The 18,032-nt window shown below is 51.9% G+C and overlaps 1 protein-coding gene across 2 annotated transcripts; it reads left to right on the top strand.

Moving 5' to 3' along the window:
• The first annotated feature begins 27 nt into the window (after positions 1 to 27).
• Positions 28 to 17,566, top strand: LOC125048659 (fatty acid synthase). 2 transcript variants are annotated; one of them, XM_047647447.1, is made up of 15 exons: positions 28 to 471; positions 2,403 to 2,606; positions 4,734 to 5,500; positions 5,596 to 5,826; positions 5,896 to 6,213; positions 6,295 to 7,024; positions 10,597 to 11,078; positions 11,152 to 12,081; positions 12,166 to 12,383; positions 12,453 to 13,059; positions 13,586 to 13,719; positions 13,793 to 14,850; positions 15,493 to 15,900; positions 16,041 to 16,582; positions 16,651 to 17,566. In XM_047647447.1, exons 2-15 carry the CDS (start codon positions 2,432 to 2,434, stop codon positions 17,161 to 17,163), a joined length of 7,113 nt encoding a protein of 2,370 aa, XP_047503403.1. In that variant the 5' UTR covers positions 28 to 471; positions 2,403 to 2,431; the 3' UTR covers positions 17,164 to 17,566. The 2 variants fall into 2 exon arrangements, with proteins under 2 accessions (XP_047503403.1, XP_047503404.1); XM_047647448.1 differs by lacking the exon at positions 28 to 471 and having other exon boundaries at positions 487 to 2,606.
• The last annotated feature ends 466 nt before the right edge of the window (positions 17,567 to 18,032 follow it).

The following is an 18,032-nucleotide window of genomic DNA, read 5'->3' on the forward strand; positions in this document are numbered from 1 at the left end:
GCGTGTCGGCGCAGGCAGGCAGGCGGCCGACGCGAGTCGATGGAGCGCGAGCTGTCGCCATTGGCTGCGTGCACGTGGCCTGATCTCGCACCATGGCAACGCAAAGCGACCGCGCCCCGCCCCGCACCTCAGTAGATATTCGCATTTTGCACGAGTCTTCTCCGAATCACCATCGGCAGCGGTGTGCCGTGTATACTGTATCGCGACGTGTTTTATTATTTACATTGCCACAAGAAGAAATAGGTAATCGTGAATCGCACACTTGGCTACCGAATGCCGATCCCGGTCGATACATTGCTAATAATGTTGTAAAAGTCTTCTCACTGCGTCGCAATTTCGTTGTGGACTGTATATTATATACGACTGAATCGAAATTAGTATCAGAATAATATTTTTTTTATGAAAAAAGTGTTAGTGGCAATATTAACTGCAATTTGTAGTTGCTCCTTCTCTCCTCGTTCAAGGAATTTTGTAAGTATTGAAAGCTTGAATGAATTAAATGCAGTATAAGGGAACTAACCTATTTTAACCTTAGTATCTGTTAGACTAGGTACTGAGTACCTACTTTATATTGTACGGTAGCATAAGTTTGTAAAAGAATAACATTATGTGTGTCCCGTAAATTGTATATTGCTCCGTCTATTAAGCGTTTCATGTAATAAACGAATTATCTCTAAACGAATAACAAAATTACAATGGAACAGCTGATTATGACCATACAGTTATTAGTAGGTCCCAATCCTATAAGTCATTCCTAAAACACATGAAGTGGCCAGTGCTACTTTGTTAGTGCTATACTTAATGACTCACTTTACTTGTTATGGGCTAAAGCGTCATAACTTTAACTATTTAGAACAATATTGTTTTAAAATATAACTTGTAATTGGTTTACCTAATATTTAAAGTAAGTTTAGTGAAAGTGCAATCATTAGATGTCTGTTTTTAAAATATGTTTCTTTTATTAGACTGTACGAGATCGCAATTATCACGCTTGTAATAAATGTCTGTCCTTGCGTGGATTGTTTATTTTTCTTCAAAATCAGAGCTATAGAAAAATATCTCTTGAAAAGACCAAAACAAGGAAGGAAAGACATGTCTACCTAAATATTTGTTAACATTAATACCTAGTATAATTCTGTCTACTCCTCGGAGGCTCTCTACAACAACACCAATAATTTAGTAGGATACTTTGACATCTAGTAAATCAACCTATCAACCAAATTTAATGTGACATCTTACATAGGGATACAATACTTCAATAAAGAGAAGAAACGGACGAAGTTGTGGATTTTTAACGATGCCGTGCCATTTTTCCTTCTGTTTTTTGTTAACGCGTGTTTATTACATTAATCACATAACCCGCAGTCTTCGCCGACCATTTAACCTTTTTAACATTATTTTGAACCTAAAGCGCAATCAATAATCATACCAAGAAATTTAAAAGAAAAATCATTGAAACAACAATTATTGGTATGTAATTTGACTTGAAATCAGACTTGACAGCTAAACAGAAAACACGAGTTGTTATTTAAAAAATAATTCTCTATTCGAACCAGTAGTTTTTAAAACTATAGAATTAGACGAGATGTACTTCAAAAAGACACATAATTTAAAGGTAGGAATGTATAATAATTGTTTTTACCCATTTTGTATAGCGCAAAAGATTTTCCACTACGTCATAATTAAATGATGAAAGCCCGTCCGCAATTAAAATATTTACGCCAAAACTAGGTACTAAGTGACATCATGAGTAGACTGTGTGATATATTTTTATTATAATTATCATAATTTGATAAGTGAAATGGGGTTTAGTCGAGAAGATCTGTAGAGCCCGGACGCCGAAGGCCGGCTCCCGGACCGTACATATTTACTTTCTAATTGGAACACAAAGAGCACCGCTAAGCGCTGCCTCTCCACTCGAATCATCCCATTAGCATTTGGCGGCCACTGCCCGTCGGCCCGACAAATTAGTGCTATTGATAATATTGCGTCCATCGCCACGGAGGGAGCATGTATTTAATATCCTTTGACGCGTGATTTACACTTCGACATGATAATATTATGATGATCGGTCATTATGAAGCGACTGACTGCGGGCGTCGGCGATAGCAGCCAGAGGTCGAAGCGGTCACCGCTTTGGCAAAATTCGCGGTGTCGGTGGAAGAAGTCGCCGACGACCTTGCTCGTCCTTGTCCGCGACTCGGCCCGCGGCCGCGATAAGCGGCGAGGTCTCGTGGAAATGTGGGAGCGAGTCGCGACCCCGCTATCGCGCCGTTTTAACCGGCCACGCCGTGCGCGCAGCCTCACTCGCTGCGTGCACACGCTCGCGAAACCACTCGATTCGTGGCCGTGTTCGATAGCCCTACGACGAAACATTTTGACGATAGCGTCGGCCATTCCAGAATATCCGAAGACATTCCCTTGAGAAACGATGCCGAGCGCAGTGGTGAACGGCGGCGGCGCAGCGGCACGGGCGGCCGCCGACGAAGTGGTGGTGACCGGGCTGTCAGGCCGCCTGCCGCAGTCCGACACCATCGAGGAGTTCGCGGAACAGCTGTTCGCCGGTGTCGATCTCGTCACGGCGGACGACCGACGTTGGATGCCCGGTATGTTGCTTTTTCTTCTTTAAACATATAAAATACCTGCATAATCTTAAATGATGTATTATTTATGGAACTAGCTGTTCTGCGCACTTTCCTGCGTTAACATTTTGATTGGAATTTGACCAATATTTAGTTGCGGCTTCGTTTTATAACTATGGTAAGATATTATATCACAATTTATGTTTAAATTAAATCTTTCCTTTCTTTTATAGAAATGTATGCTATTAAATATACATACACGTAAAATATGTGAATATTGTTTTATCTTCACTGCGCACGTTTATGTTGCAAATGCGTAATATAACTTTATTGCACTCTAAAATGTATCCTTAGAGTAGATAGGATTTTTTATTTTTAATCGATAATAATGTAGCCAATGCTGGTTGTGTGGTGGCCCAGTATTATATACTTAAAGAGTTTCGCACATTAAGAACCTGGGTTGCACGATTAACGCTTCAGAAGAGTTGACTTAATTTCATTATACAGCGTATTTTTAACTGTTTGTTAGCTTAGTTATGGCTAGATTACAGTAAAGTAAATAAAACGATTAGTTAAGAATGACCGACCTCACCGAATCGTATGAACTTCTAAGAAACTAAATTCAATAGCAGACAGAGGTAGGTAAGACTCGGAAAAATGTTATCCCGACTTGTTGGGGTTTGTCCTGTTGACGGCTCGGCCGAGCTTCCTGCTCGGTTTTCCTACTGCTATCGGCTGTTTACGCACCTTTGTCGTATTATTATCCTCGTTAAACTCATTTTCTAGAAGGAATGTTGTTATTGACAACTGTTTGGTTAATAATGTCACTTGAATGATAGAAAAAACAGCTATTATTAAACCAATTTATTAATTTAAGTTACCTGGTCTAGACATAAATAAAGCGAATCCCGTAGAATATACAAAGTGTGCAAGTTGTGCTGTCAAATAACAAACCTGCGTCATACCTGAAAAAACATAAATTGTACTTAACTACGGCTAACGGGGGAAATCTCCTTGAAATTATGCTAAATATTATTTCTAATGGCTAAGATAATTAATATCTTATAATATAACGTAATTACTATGGAATTAAATGATTACAATTTAGAATTTTATAAAAAACATACTATTAAAATCTGTTTAGGTACTTAGCTTAAAAGTTTTTGTAGTTTTCATTTAACTGTGCGGTTCCTGGATCATCAGGGGTTCGAAATAATAGAATAATTTAAACTTACTCTATATTTATCACTCGCGTAATACAATAGAATATGAGCGAAATAATAATTATGTTAATTGCTATATAATGAGTGTAATCTAACAAACAGAGAGAGTGCCGACGTCTGGCTATGCTCCCGGGGTGAAACTCCTATGACTTAGATAATTACGAATGACTGCTGTAACAGTCGAAGAGAGTGCCTGCGTCGGGCTATACTCTCGGCGTGACTCCGACGATTTAGGAAATCGTCATGCTTATAAGTGATCAAACTGTACATCCAGGACACGTACTTACATAAGAAAAACATAATGTGAAGAGCGAGCACGTTCGACTTATTGCTGCCTTCTCAATAAAGAAATCGTTTGTTAAGTAACCGTTGAAAATAAAATAAATAATTACTCGATATGAAAGAACGGAACATGCAGTTCCCCATAAGTGTTCGTGATTATATTTATACGCCGATCACAGAAATGACATAGCTGAACAATCAATATTCTGATTTAAATTAGAAAGTCACTATCTACTGACTAGACAGGCGAAAATTTATAGAAATTTTTAATAATTATAGATAATACGAAGGATAGTATGTGTTATGAGTAAAATTTAAAAAATAAGCACGTGCGCAGCGATGTGATATCGTGATGTGTGACGTCACGCGCCATCACACCATGTCCAGAGAGGCCGGCCAGCTTTCTGTGACTCACAGTTCACTAGGCACTTGCATTGTTCTCTGATGTTCTGTTGAGCGGGCATTGTAATCAAATTGTGCTTGCATTCACGAATTTTGTCTAGAAGATTATTTCCTTCTCCGCCTTATATTCAATTATACTACGTAACTATAGTATTTGTAAGGTACATCACCTTTTTTCGTTACCATTATTTTTCAAATATATGGATTTTATTGTTACTCAAGGATGATTTGTGGCGGATTACAGGGTTGCACGGGCTGCCGGAACGCAATGGCAAGCTGAAAGACTTGGAACACTTCGACGCCACTTTCTTCGGCGTACACGCCAAGCAGGCCCATCTCATGGACCCGCAACTGCGACTGCTTCTCGAGATCACGCACGAAGCCATCGTAGACGCGGGTCTCAACCCGGCCGAGCTGCGCGGCTCGCGCACTGGCGTCTTCGTCGGCGTCTCCAACTCCGAGACGGAAGAGATGTGGACCGAGGACCCCGATAAGATCAACGGCTACGCGCTGACCGGCTGCTGTCGGGCGATGTTTCCCAACCGCATCTCGTACACCTTCGACCTGAAGGGCCCCTCCTACGCCATCGACACCGCCTGCTCCAGTTCCATGTTCGCGTTGGCGCAGGCCGCGGCGGCGATGCGCGCCGGCCAGTGCGACGCGGCCGTCGTCGCCGGGTGCAACCTGTGCCTGAAACCGGCCAACTCGCTGAACTTTCACCGGCTGAGCATGCTGTCGCCGGAGGGTCGGTGCGCGGCTTTCGACGCCGGCGGCCGCGGCTACGTGCGCTCCGAGGCCGCCGTGGCCGTGCTGCTGCAGCGCCGAGGCGCGGCGCGGCGGGTGTACGCCACCGTTCGAGGCGCACGAATGAACACCGACGGCCACAAAGAACAGGGCATCACCTTCCCCTCGGGCGCCGTGCAGCGTCGTCTCGCCGAGGAGACCTTCGCGGAGGCCGGCCTGCGCCCGCAAGACGTGTCGTACGTCGAGGCGCACGGCACCGGCACCAAGGTACCGACGTCGGTTCTAATCGATGACCACGGATTTGTTCCGTACCCCCTCAAACGTAAAAGTCATCTCATCGTTACACTTGCGAACGTCCGCAGGTGGGAGACCCGCAAGAGGTGAACGCGATAGCGGACCTGTTCTGTCCGGGGCGCAGCGAGCCTCTCCTGCTGGGCTCCGTCAAGTCTAACATGGGTCACTCGGAGCCCGCCTCGGGGCTGTGCTCCTTGGCCAAGGTGCTGCTCGCCATGGAGCGCGGCTGTCTGCCCGCCAACCTGCACTACCGCGAGCCGAACCCCGACATCCCGGCGCTCAGCGACGGCCGCATTAAGGTACGGTCGGTCCTCCTTCGACGTCCTCCACGAGCGTCCCCGAGCGACTGACGAGAACTCGTTCCGCAGGTGGTCGACCGCAACACGGAGTGGGACGGCGGGCTGGTGGCCGTGAACTCGTTTGGCTTCGGCGGCGCCAACGCCCACATCATCCTGGAATCGGAGCGCGGAGGCGCTCGGGCGCCCGCCGCCTACGAAGTGCCGCGCGTGCTCGTGGCGTCCGGCCGGACGGAAGAGGCGGTGCGCGAACTGCTGGGGCTGGGCGCGCAGCACCCCCGCGACTCGTCGCTGCACGCGCTGTTGGACGCCGTGCACGCGCAGAACGTCCCCGGACACGGGCACCGCGGCTTTAGCGTGCTCTCCAACCCGCCCCTCGAGGAGATCTCGGTGAGTGCGAGGCGTCCCGTTTTATTCTTTGTTTTCGTTCTCGTCGCGTTATCGCTTCTAAGTGGATCTCCGCACCCTCAGGAGGTGGAGAGCGGCGCCCGTCCCGTGTGGTTCGTGTTCTCGGGCATGGGGTCGCAGTGGGCCGGCATGGCGCGCGGTCTGCTGCGGCTGCCGGCGTTCGCGCGCAGCGTCGAGCGCAGCGCCGCCGCTCTCAAGCCGCACGGGCTCGACCTGCTGCACGTGCTCACGGAGGCGCCCGACGCCGCCTTCGACGACGTCATCAACTCTTTCGTGTCCATCGCCGCCGTGCAGGTGGCTCTCGTCGACGTGCTGCGCATCGCGGGCATCGTCCCCGACGGCATAGTCGGCCACTCGGTCGGCGAGATCGGTTGCGCCTACGCGGACGAGACGCTGACGGGCGAGCAGGCGGTGCTGGCCGCGTACTGGCGAGGCCGCAGCATCGTGGACGCGAAGCTGGGCCCCGGCGCGATGGCGGCCGTGGGCCTGTCTTGGGAGGAGTGCGAGGCGCGCCTGCCGCCGGGCGTGGTGGCGGCCTGCCACAACGCCGCCGACAGCGTGACCGTGTCGGGCCCCGTGGAGGCCGTCGAGAGAATGGTGGCCGAGGTTAGCGCCGCCGGCGGCTTCGCTCGGCGCGTGAACAGCTCGGGCGTGGCCTTCCACAGCCGGTACATCGCGTCGGCCGCGCCGCTGCTGCGCAAGAGTCTCGAGCGGGTCATCCCCGACCCGAAGCCGCGCTCGGCGCGCTGGATCTCCTCCTCGCTGCCGCGTGAGCAGTGGGACTCCGACCTCGGTGAGTCATTTATGCGTTTCCGGGAGACTTCGTTTATATTTCCATTCTAAAGAACGAACCCTATAGACGCCTAAGAAAATAAATATTTATTTATTTCTTTTTATATTATTAAATTTATGTTTATATTTATTTCTCGATATCTGTGAACGAGCCTCTGAGAATTGATTACTATTCATTAGTCACACTATATGTGGATCCTCAACTTAGTGACACAATAATAATAATAATATAGACAAGACACCTTTATTCAGACAAGATACAATTTGACTCAATCTAGAATATACTAACAAAAAAAAATTAACTAAATAATTTTAATAGTTTAATTCTAGTCTAATTAATTAGTATAGTTTATTTCTGTTTTTTAAAAGACTCTTTGTCGTATCTGATAGTCAGGGTAATCTTTTTTCCAGTTCTTTAAATGTATTTCTGGTTGATTTTGTTGTCAGAACGTCTATAAATTTGTTGTATTTATCCTGCGTGTTAAGATCTCTGGTATAATCTATGAAGTCTCTGAATTTCTCCTTCAATTCTTTTGTGTCTTTGGGGATTTCTGTAATTTTCGACTTGACTTTGGATGGCCTTTGATTGTTTGGCTTCAGTTCTAGTTTGGCTCTGAGTGCTCTATGATTGCTGTTAAAGTTAAGGTTATTTATTACTCTACAATCAGCGAAAGATGTTCGAGAGAATATATTCTATCTAATTTTTGTAACTACCACCTGGAGATTCCCAGGTCCACCTGTTCCTTGTACGGTTTAATATTCATAGTTTCCTGTTCATGTCGTCATGATAGTCTCCCGATTTAGACTGGGATCTAAAAAAAATTAATTGAGGATTGGGTATAAAGCCCATCTCTCCACCAGCATGTACTATTATCCATCGTGGCCCCTTTGAGTCAGATGATAGAACACCTTCGTTTTCGCTTTGCCAACATTTCCCGGCGCAGTAAGTAGAATGATTATATACCTCGTCCAAATAAATAACTGGCCGCTTTTCCCCATTTCGATTGTCTCGTAATTCATTTAAATATCGAAATCGCCATGCTACAATGTCATGTCTTTCCACTAATACTTTCCTTTTTGATTGACATTTTTTGAACAAAAAACCCATTTTCTTCACTATTCTCCAAAGAGTAGTACGGCTGCCCTTAAAATCAATGTCATTTTGTAACTCAAGCAATATTTTATGCCCGAGCGCACACGTTTCAAAATCGTCAAGCTGAATCCTTCTTTCCGGGGGTCGACTTTTGCCAGGCGTTGAAATTTTGGTTGACGTAATAGCAGCCACTTCTCCTTCTTTGGAAATTTTGGTTACAGTTTTTTCGGATATACCTGAAGACAAAAAATAAGTACAAAACTGTATTTGGAATGCAATGTGAAAAACAAAACTTGAAATTTTTAATTCTTGTGAATTTAGGTGTGGAATGATATTGTCGGGAATTTAATGAGTTTTTTATTCGAGGCTGGCAATCCTATTTTGCTTACCTGTCATGGCGGCAACCCGAAGACGAACTAATTCATATGGAATTATTGGCCCTTTGTTTGATTTTTCTTTTTCACAAAACGATTTCACCTTCAAGACCATCTCCCTTTCACCACTTTTTAGTGTTTTTGGCATGATTAAACGCACAAAACTCTCAAAAATTCGGAAAAAAATATAGAACTCGACAAACCGTGTTTACTGTTTGGTGTTTTGACAAACAGTGGGGCCAACATAACGACGAAGGGAACCATCTCGTGAAACGCACTATAACGGTTTTGCACGAATTTGACTTTGACGTTATTCATTTAATATGACAATGATGACTATGGCAGCTGACACTAACACCATTGATTCATCATACTATTAAATTACTACACACTATCAATTAATAGTCTGTTAATTTGTAGATCTTAACTGATTTGACTTTAAAGTTATTAAATAATTAAAATGGCAGTTGATACCAGCGCCATTACTCCGACATACACTCGGCGTCAAAAAAATCGCACCTTTCCTAAAATTCGTGTCAAGCTATTATAACTCCGAAGATCCTTCCTGTACCCTATCATTATTAGTATCATTTGAAAGCTAATGAAATCCCTTATTTGAAAACGGTAGGAAATTGGCCACAACCCCCATAAAAAAAGAAAATTCTGGGAAAATGTGAAACAATGTGTATTCTGATCAAAATTACAAATAAAAGGAACGATACAAAAATTAAAAATAAACAATGACAATCCTTAAAAATTAGTCTTAAAACCTAGTGTTGCCTCCTCTAGCCCTCCGAACAGCTTCCAAGCGGTCAGTCATGGACCTGATGAGCGTCACGACGTGTTCCTGGTGAATGTTGTCCCACTCCTCGATGATGGCAGGGGCTGGATTACGGGCCCGAACTCGCCGTTTCAGCTCGTCCCAGAGGTGCTCGATAGGATTGAGGTCGGGGCTTCTTGCTGGCCAGTCCATAACCTTGATGCCAATTCGACGTAGGTAGTCCTTGACAATCAAGGCTGTGTGGCACCGGGCGTTGTCGTGCATGAACTCGAAGTTGGCGCCGACAAAACCTGCACATGGTCTGTCTTGCAGTCGATAGAAATGCCGCCCTAGAACATGCAGGATCCTCCTCCATATCCGACGATTTCCACGGTGCAGGCTGGTGTGAAACGCTCCCCTGGTCGCCTGTAGACTCTCTTACGCATGTTGTTGGTGTATAGGCACACTCGGTTTTCGTCGGAGAACAGGAAATTCCTCCACTGGTCGAATGTCCACGGCACGTGCGTTTCGTAAAATCGCTTCCTTTTCGTCCGGTGGATGGCAGTCAATTGGGGGCCTGTAGCAGCTCTCCGGGGCAGAAAATTCTTCTCTCACAGCCTTCTTCTGATAGTGGAGACGCTGTGAGCTGTCCTTCGAGTAGCTCAAAGCCGCTGCTGCAGCTCCACAGCGTTGGAGAAGCGGTTCCGCAAAGACGTCGACACAATGGAGCGATCACCTCTGACGGTAGTGCAGCGACGTCTCCCGGATCCATGTCTCCTGATGTAACCTCCAGTCTCTTGGAACCGTTGGTATACCCGTTGCACTCGAAATCGGCTGATTTTCAGTTGCCGAGCAAGTTCAACCTGCCGTAGTCCGATTTGCAGTAGGGCCACCACTTGAGCTGCTTCTTTGCCATGGTATCCATTTTCACTGGGCTTTTTCTTGTCGAAGCTCTTCAGGACCTCTGTGACGTCTGGATAGCGAATAACCCATAATTGACTTTTACCCCTTCGTTTTATACGCGTCCAGGGTGGTACAATTAGTGAGCCTCCAAACGCGTACATCGCCACTTTTTAATCAAAGTGCTGGTGATTTGTGGTTTTTGATTTTCCGTAAACAAATGATTATTTTTTTGAAAGCTTATTAATTGAGCTTTTAAATAATACTAATAATGATAGGGTACAGGAAGGATCTTAGAAGTTATAATAGCTTGACACGAATTTTAAGTAGAGTGTATATTATATTTGAATATTTGCAGAGCAATTAATATTTTATACACGTGAATGTAATTTTTTGAGAAATAAAGTATTTTCGAACTAAACTCTCACGACGATAAACCTTCGCAGCCCGAATGAGCGACGCGGCGTACCACGTGAACAACCTGCTGTCCCCCGTGCGGTTCGCGGAAGCGCTGCGCGAGGTTCCCGAGCGCGCCGTGATCGTGGAGGTGGCGCCGCACGCGCTGCTGCAGGCCGTGCTCAAGCGCGCCCGACCCGCGCCCGCCGCGGCGCACGTTCCCCTGCTGCGTCGCGACGCGCCCGACCCTCTGGCGCACCTGCTGGCGGCGCTGGGCCGCCTCTACGCCGCCGGCGCGCAGCCGGACCTGGGTGCGCTCTACCCGCCCGTGTCCTTCCCGGTCCCTCGCGGCACGCCCGCGCTGGCCTCTCGCGTGCGCTGGGACCACTCCGTGGAGTGGAGCGTGGCCCACTTCGGCTCGCCGCGCTCCGGCGAGAACGTGATCGAGTACGACCTGTCCCGCGCGGACGACGCCTTCGTCGCCGGACACGACATCGACGGCCGCATCCTGTTCCCGGCCACCGGCTACCTGGTGGGTGTCGCCCCTCTCGCGCCCTCTCGCGGTCGGAACCTCTCGTTCATCACGCCACTCTTCCGTTCCGCAGACGCTCGTGTGGAGGACGATGGCGAAGTTGAGGAATAAGAAGCCCGAGGACACCCCGATAGTGCTCGAGAACGTGCAGTTCAAGCGCGCGACCATCGTCAGCCGCGACGCGCCCGTCCGCTTCCTGATCAACGTGCTCGAGGGCACGGGCGAGTTCGACGTGTGCGAGGGCGGCGGCGTGGCCGTCACGGGGCGCGTGCGGCTCGCGGACGACGGCGCCGACGAACGCCTGCCGACGCCGCCGCCGCCCGCCGCCGAGCCCGGCGCGACTCCCCTCCTCACCGACGACGTCTACAAGGAGCTCCGCCTGCGCGGCTACAACTACGGCGGCGTCTTTCGCGGAATCCGCTCGTCGGACGCCCGGGGTGTCGCCGGGGAACTCGTGTGGAACGACAACTGGATCGCCTTCATGGACACGATGCTGCAGTTCGCCATCATCGGCTCCGACACGCGCGAGCTCTACGTGCCGACGCGGCTGCGGCGCGCCCTCATCGACCCTCGGGCGCAGCGCGCCGCCTTGGCGGCCGCCGTCGACGGCGCCGTGCCGGTGCGCATGCTCCGAGACGTGGACGTCATATCCGCGGGCGGCGTCGAGTTCCGCGGCCTCAAGACGAGCCTCGCGCCGCGCCGCGCCAACGCCCAGGCCCCTCCCAAGCTCGAAAAGTACTCGTTCGTCCCGTACGACGGCAGACAGACCGTCGTCGACCGCCGCGACGCGCTCGCGTCCACTCTGCAGCTGCTGCTCGAAAACGCCGGCACCCTGCGTCTCAAGCTGTGCGAGGCGACGCTCGAGCGCACGCCGGAAACGCTGCTGGCGCCGTTAGCTCTGGAGATCTTGGAGGAGGAGCCGCAGGTGCGCGTAGAGGCGGCGCTGGCCGGCGGGTCCGCCCACGCCGCCTACGCCGCGGTCGCGCAGAGCTCGGGGGCCAAGGTCGGTATCCTCTTCGCCGTGTCGTCTCACACTTGAGGTACGTAATGTGGATTAGAAATGATAAAGGTCTCTATTTACGCGCAGACCAGTCCGAAGGACGGTATCGTCGGCGCCCCGGACGTCGATTGCCACCTGGTGGTGGCGACGGACGTTTTACGTCGACACGGCGCACCCGTGCTCGCGAATCTCGTCGCCGCACTGTTGGACACCGGCATGCTGCTGCTGGAGGAGCCGCACGGCGCGGCCGACGACCCCGCGGCGAAAGAGGCGCTGCGCGACTGCGGACTGGAGACGGTCTCCAGGTATGAAGGTTTCGCTTCGCGAACGGCCGTTTCGTTCGCCCAGTTCTAACGCCCACGTTACGCACTCAGGGCGCGCACGCCGGACTCTGAGTTCCTGCTGCTCCGGCGAGAGACGTCGCCGCCCGCGGCTCACGTGATCGTCGACGCGGACGAACCCTCGTTCGCCTGGGTGGAGCGACTCCGCGACGCGTTGAAGCGCGCCGAGAGCGAAGATATCCGCGTGTACGCGGTGTCGCGCGCGCCCGACTCCGGCCTGCTCGGCCTCGCGACTTGCCTGCGGGCCGAGCCGGGCGGCGCGCGCCTCCGCACTTTCTTCCTGCCCGGAGCCGAGCGACCTTTCCGGCCGGACTCGCCCGACTATCGCGCTCAAGTCCGTCGCGACCTGGCGGTGAACGCGATGCGCGCGGGCGCGTGGGGCTCGTACCGACACCTGAGCGTGGCGGGCGTCGGCGACGCGCTGCTGCAGGTGGAGCACGCGTACGTGAACACGCTGACTCGCGGTGACCTTTCGTCGCTGCGCTGGATCGAGAGCGAGCTGCGCCACGCGGCGGCGGCCGGCCTGGGCCCGCGCGACGAGCTCTGTCGCGTGCACTACGCGCCGCTCAACTTCCGCGACATCATGTTGGCCACGGGCAAGCTGCCGCCCGACGCGCTGCCCGGCAACCTCGCCGGACAGGTATGACCATCTCTTTATTAGAACGACAAAGTAGTTAAATCAGAGACTAATTAAATCTCTAGACATTTAATTAAAGATCGATATTCAATCAAGTCGCTAAAGTTCCGTCAGACAAGTGACTGAACGAAAAGTTTAACGAGTTTCCTAAACGTTCCTAGACAACAAGACGAATTTCAACTTTGGTAGGGTGACCAAAATATTTGATTGGAAAAAAAAATGTATTTATATATTTTCCTATACATATAGTATATATATTGTCGTAAATATTTTCCTAAATAATATTTCATTATTTAGGAAAATGAATAGCCAATAAAAAAATTTTTTTTTGTTTTGTTTCTTGAAAGAAAAAATTAAACCTGCGCTGCTTCAGACATTTGGTACATTTGATTCGTTTTATATATTAATGAAGCTATTATATTTAGAACCCCAACCCCTTCCTCCGCAGTGAACGGTGTAGGTTATTACTTTGTATAGAGACTAAAGTTATAAGGTAACTCGCCATATGAAGTAATTCTTAATGTCGCAGGAGTGTATCCTGGGACTGGAGTTCAGCGGGCGGTCTTCGACAAATGCGCGCGTCATGGGCATGGTGGCGGCGCGAGGCCTGGCCACGACCGTGATCGCCGACCGCGGATTCCTGTGGGAGGTGCCCGACAAATGGTATGCGACGTCATCTCCCGCTTCGAGGTATGCGACGGAGCGGTCGTCACTAACCATCCCGTCGACGCCGCAGGACGCTCGAGGAGGCCGCCACGGTGCCCGTCGCCTACGCCACGGCGTACTACGCCCTCGCGGTGCGCGGGCGCATGAGGCGCGGCGAGAGCGTGCTCGTGCACGCGGGCACGGGCGGAGTCGGACAGGCCGCCATCGCCATCGCGCTGCACGCCGGCTGCACCGTCTTCACCACGGTGGGCACGCCCGAGAAGCGCGCCTTTCTCAGAGAGCGCTTCCCCGCGCTGCCCGAGGAGAACGTGGCGAACTCGCGCGACACGTCCTTCGAGCAGCACGTGCTCCGGCGGACTGGCGGCCGAGGAGTCGACCTCGTCCTCAACTCGCTGGCCGGCGACAAGTTGGCCGCCTCCGTGCGCTGCCTCGCGCCCGGCGCGCGCTTCCTCGAGATCGGCAAGCTCGATCTCTCCAACGACACGGCGCTCGGCATGGCCGTCTTCCTCAAGAACACGACCTTCCACGGCATCCTGCTGGACGCGCTGTTCGACGCGCCGGCCGACGACCCCGAGCGGCTGGAGGTCGTGCGCTGCGTGAACGAGGGCATCGCCGGCGGAGCGGTGCGGCCGCTGCCCGCCACGGTCTTCGGCGGCGGGCAGCTCGAGCAGGCCTTCCGCTACATGGCCACCGGCAAGCACATCGGAAAGGTGGTGCTGCGCGTGCGCGACGAGCGGGAAGACGCGCGGACGGTGGCGGCCGTGCCTCGCACGTACATGCACCCCGGCCGCAGCTACGTGCTCGTGGGGGGCCTGGGCGGCTTCGGGCTGGAGCTGGCGCAGTGGCTGGTGGGACGCGGCGCGCGCACCCTCGTGTTCAACTCGCGCAGCGGCGTGCGCACGGGCTACCAGGCGTGGTGCGTGCGACGTTGGCGCGAGCGCGGCGTGCGCGTGATCGTGTCGACCGCGGACGTGAGCGGCGCGGCGGGGGCGCGAGCGCTGCTGCGCGAGTCGTGTTCGGCGGCGCCCGTGGGCGGCATCTTCAACCTCGCCGCCGTCCTGCGCGACGCCTACCTCGAGAACCTCACGCCGGACGACTTCCGCGCCGTCGCCGCGCCCAAGATTGACGGTGAGCGACATTTTCCTTCGCATTAGTCGTGTTATTTTGGCAAATTCACTGAACGAGGGAAAACCGATAGTTCTTTACTATAATTATGTGATTGGAAGTTCAAGACAATTTTTACAAGAGACGTTGCCGTATTGTGTTACGATGCTGTGCGAAAGTAAGGGAAATATCCCCTGATCTGTCCTTCTCACCTTTAGAGTTTAGACCTCTCAGTCGACTTCTCGCTGTGACCGAAATTGGTTATGTAATTTGTCGCGCGCCCACTTTACATCTAGGAATGCAACTATCTTTTGTGAAAGATCATAAAATCATATGAGCTAGGTATGTTTGTTTGTACATTAAGTTTAATAACGTGAGTTAACACAATTGAATCAAACGTGAACCTATTGAATGTATTACAAAGGTACTGTACGTGCCGAGACTATACATTTTGCTCTCTTAGTTTTAAAGGCGTGGCGATTTCCTAAATCGTCGGAGTTACGCCCCGAGGGACTACTCTATCATAGCCTACACACGAACGAATGACTGAATCTAAAAAGTGAACAATCGTATCCTATTAATCTTGATTTATGATTTCGTCGTGTCGAACCTAGCGTCACCTAAAATAATAAAGCTCGAATAATAATCGCGAGTGTGCGCTCGCAGGCACCAAGGCATTGGACGTGGCGTCCCGGGAGCTTTGCCCCGAACTGGAGTACTTCGTGGCGTTCTCGTCGGTGTCGTGCGGGCGCGGAAACCCCGGCCAGAGCAACTACGGCTGGGCCAACTCGGGCATGGAGCGGCTGGTCGAGCTGCGCCAGGCCGACGGATTGCCCGGCCTGGCCGTGCAGTGGGGTGCCATCGGCGACGTGGGCCTCGTCGTGGACACGATGGGCGGCAACGATATAGTCGTGGGCGGCACTGTCCCGCAGCGCATCGCGTCGTGTCTCGAGGCGCTGGGCACTCTGCTGGCGCTGCCCCACCCCGTGGCCGCCTCCATGGTGCTGGCCGACAAGCGTCGCTCCGCCGCCCAGCCCACGCAGGATCTGGTGCAGGCCGTCGCCAACATCCTCGGTGAGAAATCTTTTTAGGTTTTGCGACGATCTCTGAACTACCGAACCGATTTCATCAGTCGGAAGTCCTCGAAAGTACTCGAACGTGGCGAACTTAGCCGTCGATCGTTCTCATCGACTAAAGGCCCGCTTCGAACGCAGGTATAAAGGATCCCTCGAAAGTATCCGACTCCTCAAATCTGGCCGAACTCGGAATGGACTCGTTGATGGGCGCCGAGATCAAGCAGACCTTGGAGCGCGGGTACGACTTGGTGCTCGGCGTGCAGGAGATCCGCGCTCTGACGTTCGCCAAACTGCGCGCCCTCACGGGAGGCGAGGAGCCGGCGCCCGCGGCCTCGGCCTCTCCGGCCGCGGACCTCGGTCAGGCGCCCACGCTGGGCGAGCTCGTGCCCGAGCAGGTGACCGTGAGGCTGCCGAGCGGCGGCGACGAGGCCGGTCGGCCCGTGTTCATGGTGCATCCCATCGAGGGCGTGGTCGACATGCTGCGGGGCGTGGCGGCCGCCGTGCGGGGGCCCGTCTACGGGCTACAGTGCACGCGCGACGCGCCGCTCTCCGACATGAGCGCGCTGGCCGCCTTCTACGTTGGGCACGTGCGGGCGCTTCAGCCGCGACCGCCCTACACGCTGCTGGGCTACTCCTACGGCGCCAGCGTCGCCTTCGAGATGGCTCTGCAGCTGGAGAAGGTGAGTCTCGGTCCCGTCCTCGGTTTCGAAAAGCGAGGGACGCGACTGACGCGTCGGTTCTCTTTCAGGAGGGGCTCGAGGTGCGCCTGGTGCTAGTGGACGGTTCGCCCTCGTACGTCGCGACGCACACGACGCGCGGCATCAACAAGCGAGCGAAACGCTCCGCCGCCACCGACGAGGCGGACGCGCTCGCCTACTTCGTGCAGCTCTTCCGAGACGCGGACGGCGCGAAGCTGTCCGCCGAACTCGAGGGGCTGGCCGACTGGAACGCGCGCGTCGATCGGGCCGTCCGGCTGGCCGGACGCGGCGACGCCGACTCGGACGAGCTGCGCGTCGCCGCCGAGAGCTTTTATCGCAAGCTGGTCGCGGGGCACGCGTACCGGCCGCGGGGCAAGGTTCGCGCGCCCGTCGCGCTGTTCACGGCGCGGGACAACTACGTGGAGCTGGCGGCCGACTACGGGTTGGGCGCGGTGTGCGAGAGCGAACCCGTGACGCGGCAGCTCCCCGCCGACCACCGCTCCATCCTAGTCGGGGACCCCGCGCGCGCCATCGCCGACTGCATCTCGACGCTGCTGCAATAGGCGCGAGTGCCGAGTTCGCGTACGCGTTTCGTATCATAGTGATCCGGAAGAGACTCGGCGGCGCTCGATACGTAGGGTTACGTAGCGAGAGACGCCGGCCTGCGTCGTCAGATGTGCTTATCTTTATTTATCCGCTCCACTTTCCCGACCCCGACTTTCGAAGAAGAAAATCTTACGAACGAAGGAGCGCGGGGCGGAGTGGACTCGCGGGGTCTTAGTCGTAACTGTATTTATGTTCTGCTGTTATTTATTAGACGAGCGTGGCTCGGGTTTGTGATACGTAGCATTCCTTTAGTTTTAAGAGTATAAGAGTAGAGATTAAGGCGGGTGTGACGCGCGAAAGCCTCCGTCGATTCACGGTCGGCTCGAGCCTGTGATAAATAAATGTGCATTATTTTTAAAACCGCTTGTTTTATTTTCAATTAGCCACTTAAATAGACATTTATTTTTCGAAATTAATATAGTTACTTTATCATTTTTGTAAATGACTTAGCATATAATTTAAAGTGCAATTTTAAAATGTACACTGATGATTTAAAATTATACCAACATATTCAACCGGAATGATTTTCTGCAGGAGCAACTAAACTAAGTTAACGTATGGTGCGGGCTAAAAAAATAAATCTTCACCATTAACATAAGGGGCCAAAATATTCAAGAGGTAAAAAGCATAAGAGATTTGGGTGTCATTATGGATAGTTCACTAAGTTTTAGGGAGCACGCGGATAGTATTATAAAGAGATCCTCAAAGCTCTCAAGGTTTTATCTCCAGAATAACAGGGAGTCTTACCGACCCCAGTGTCGCTGTTACTATCTTTACCAGCCTCGTTAGAAGCATATTGGAGTTAAATAGTTGTATCTGGTCTCCA

This window comes from Pieris napi, chromosome 4 (genome assembly GCF_905475465.1).
Source record: "Pieris napi chromosome 4, ilPieNapi1.2, whole genome shotgun sequence".
NCBI classification, from domain to species: domain Eukaryota; kingdom Metazoa; phylum Arthropoda; class Insecta; order Lepidoptera; family Pieridae; genus Pieris; species Pieris napi.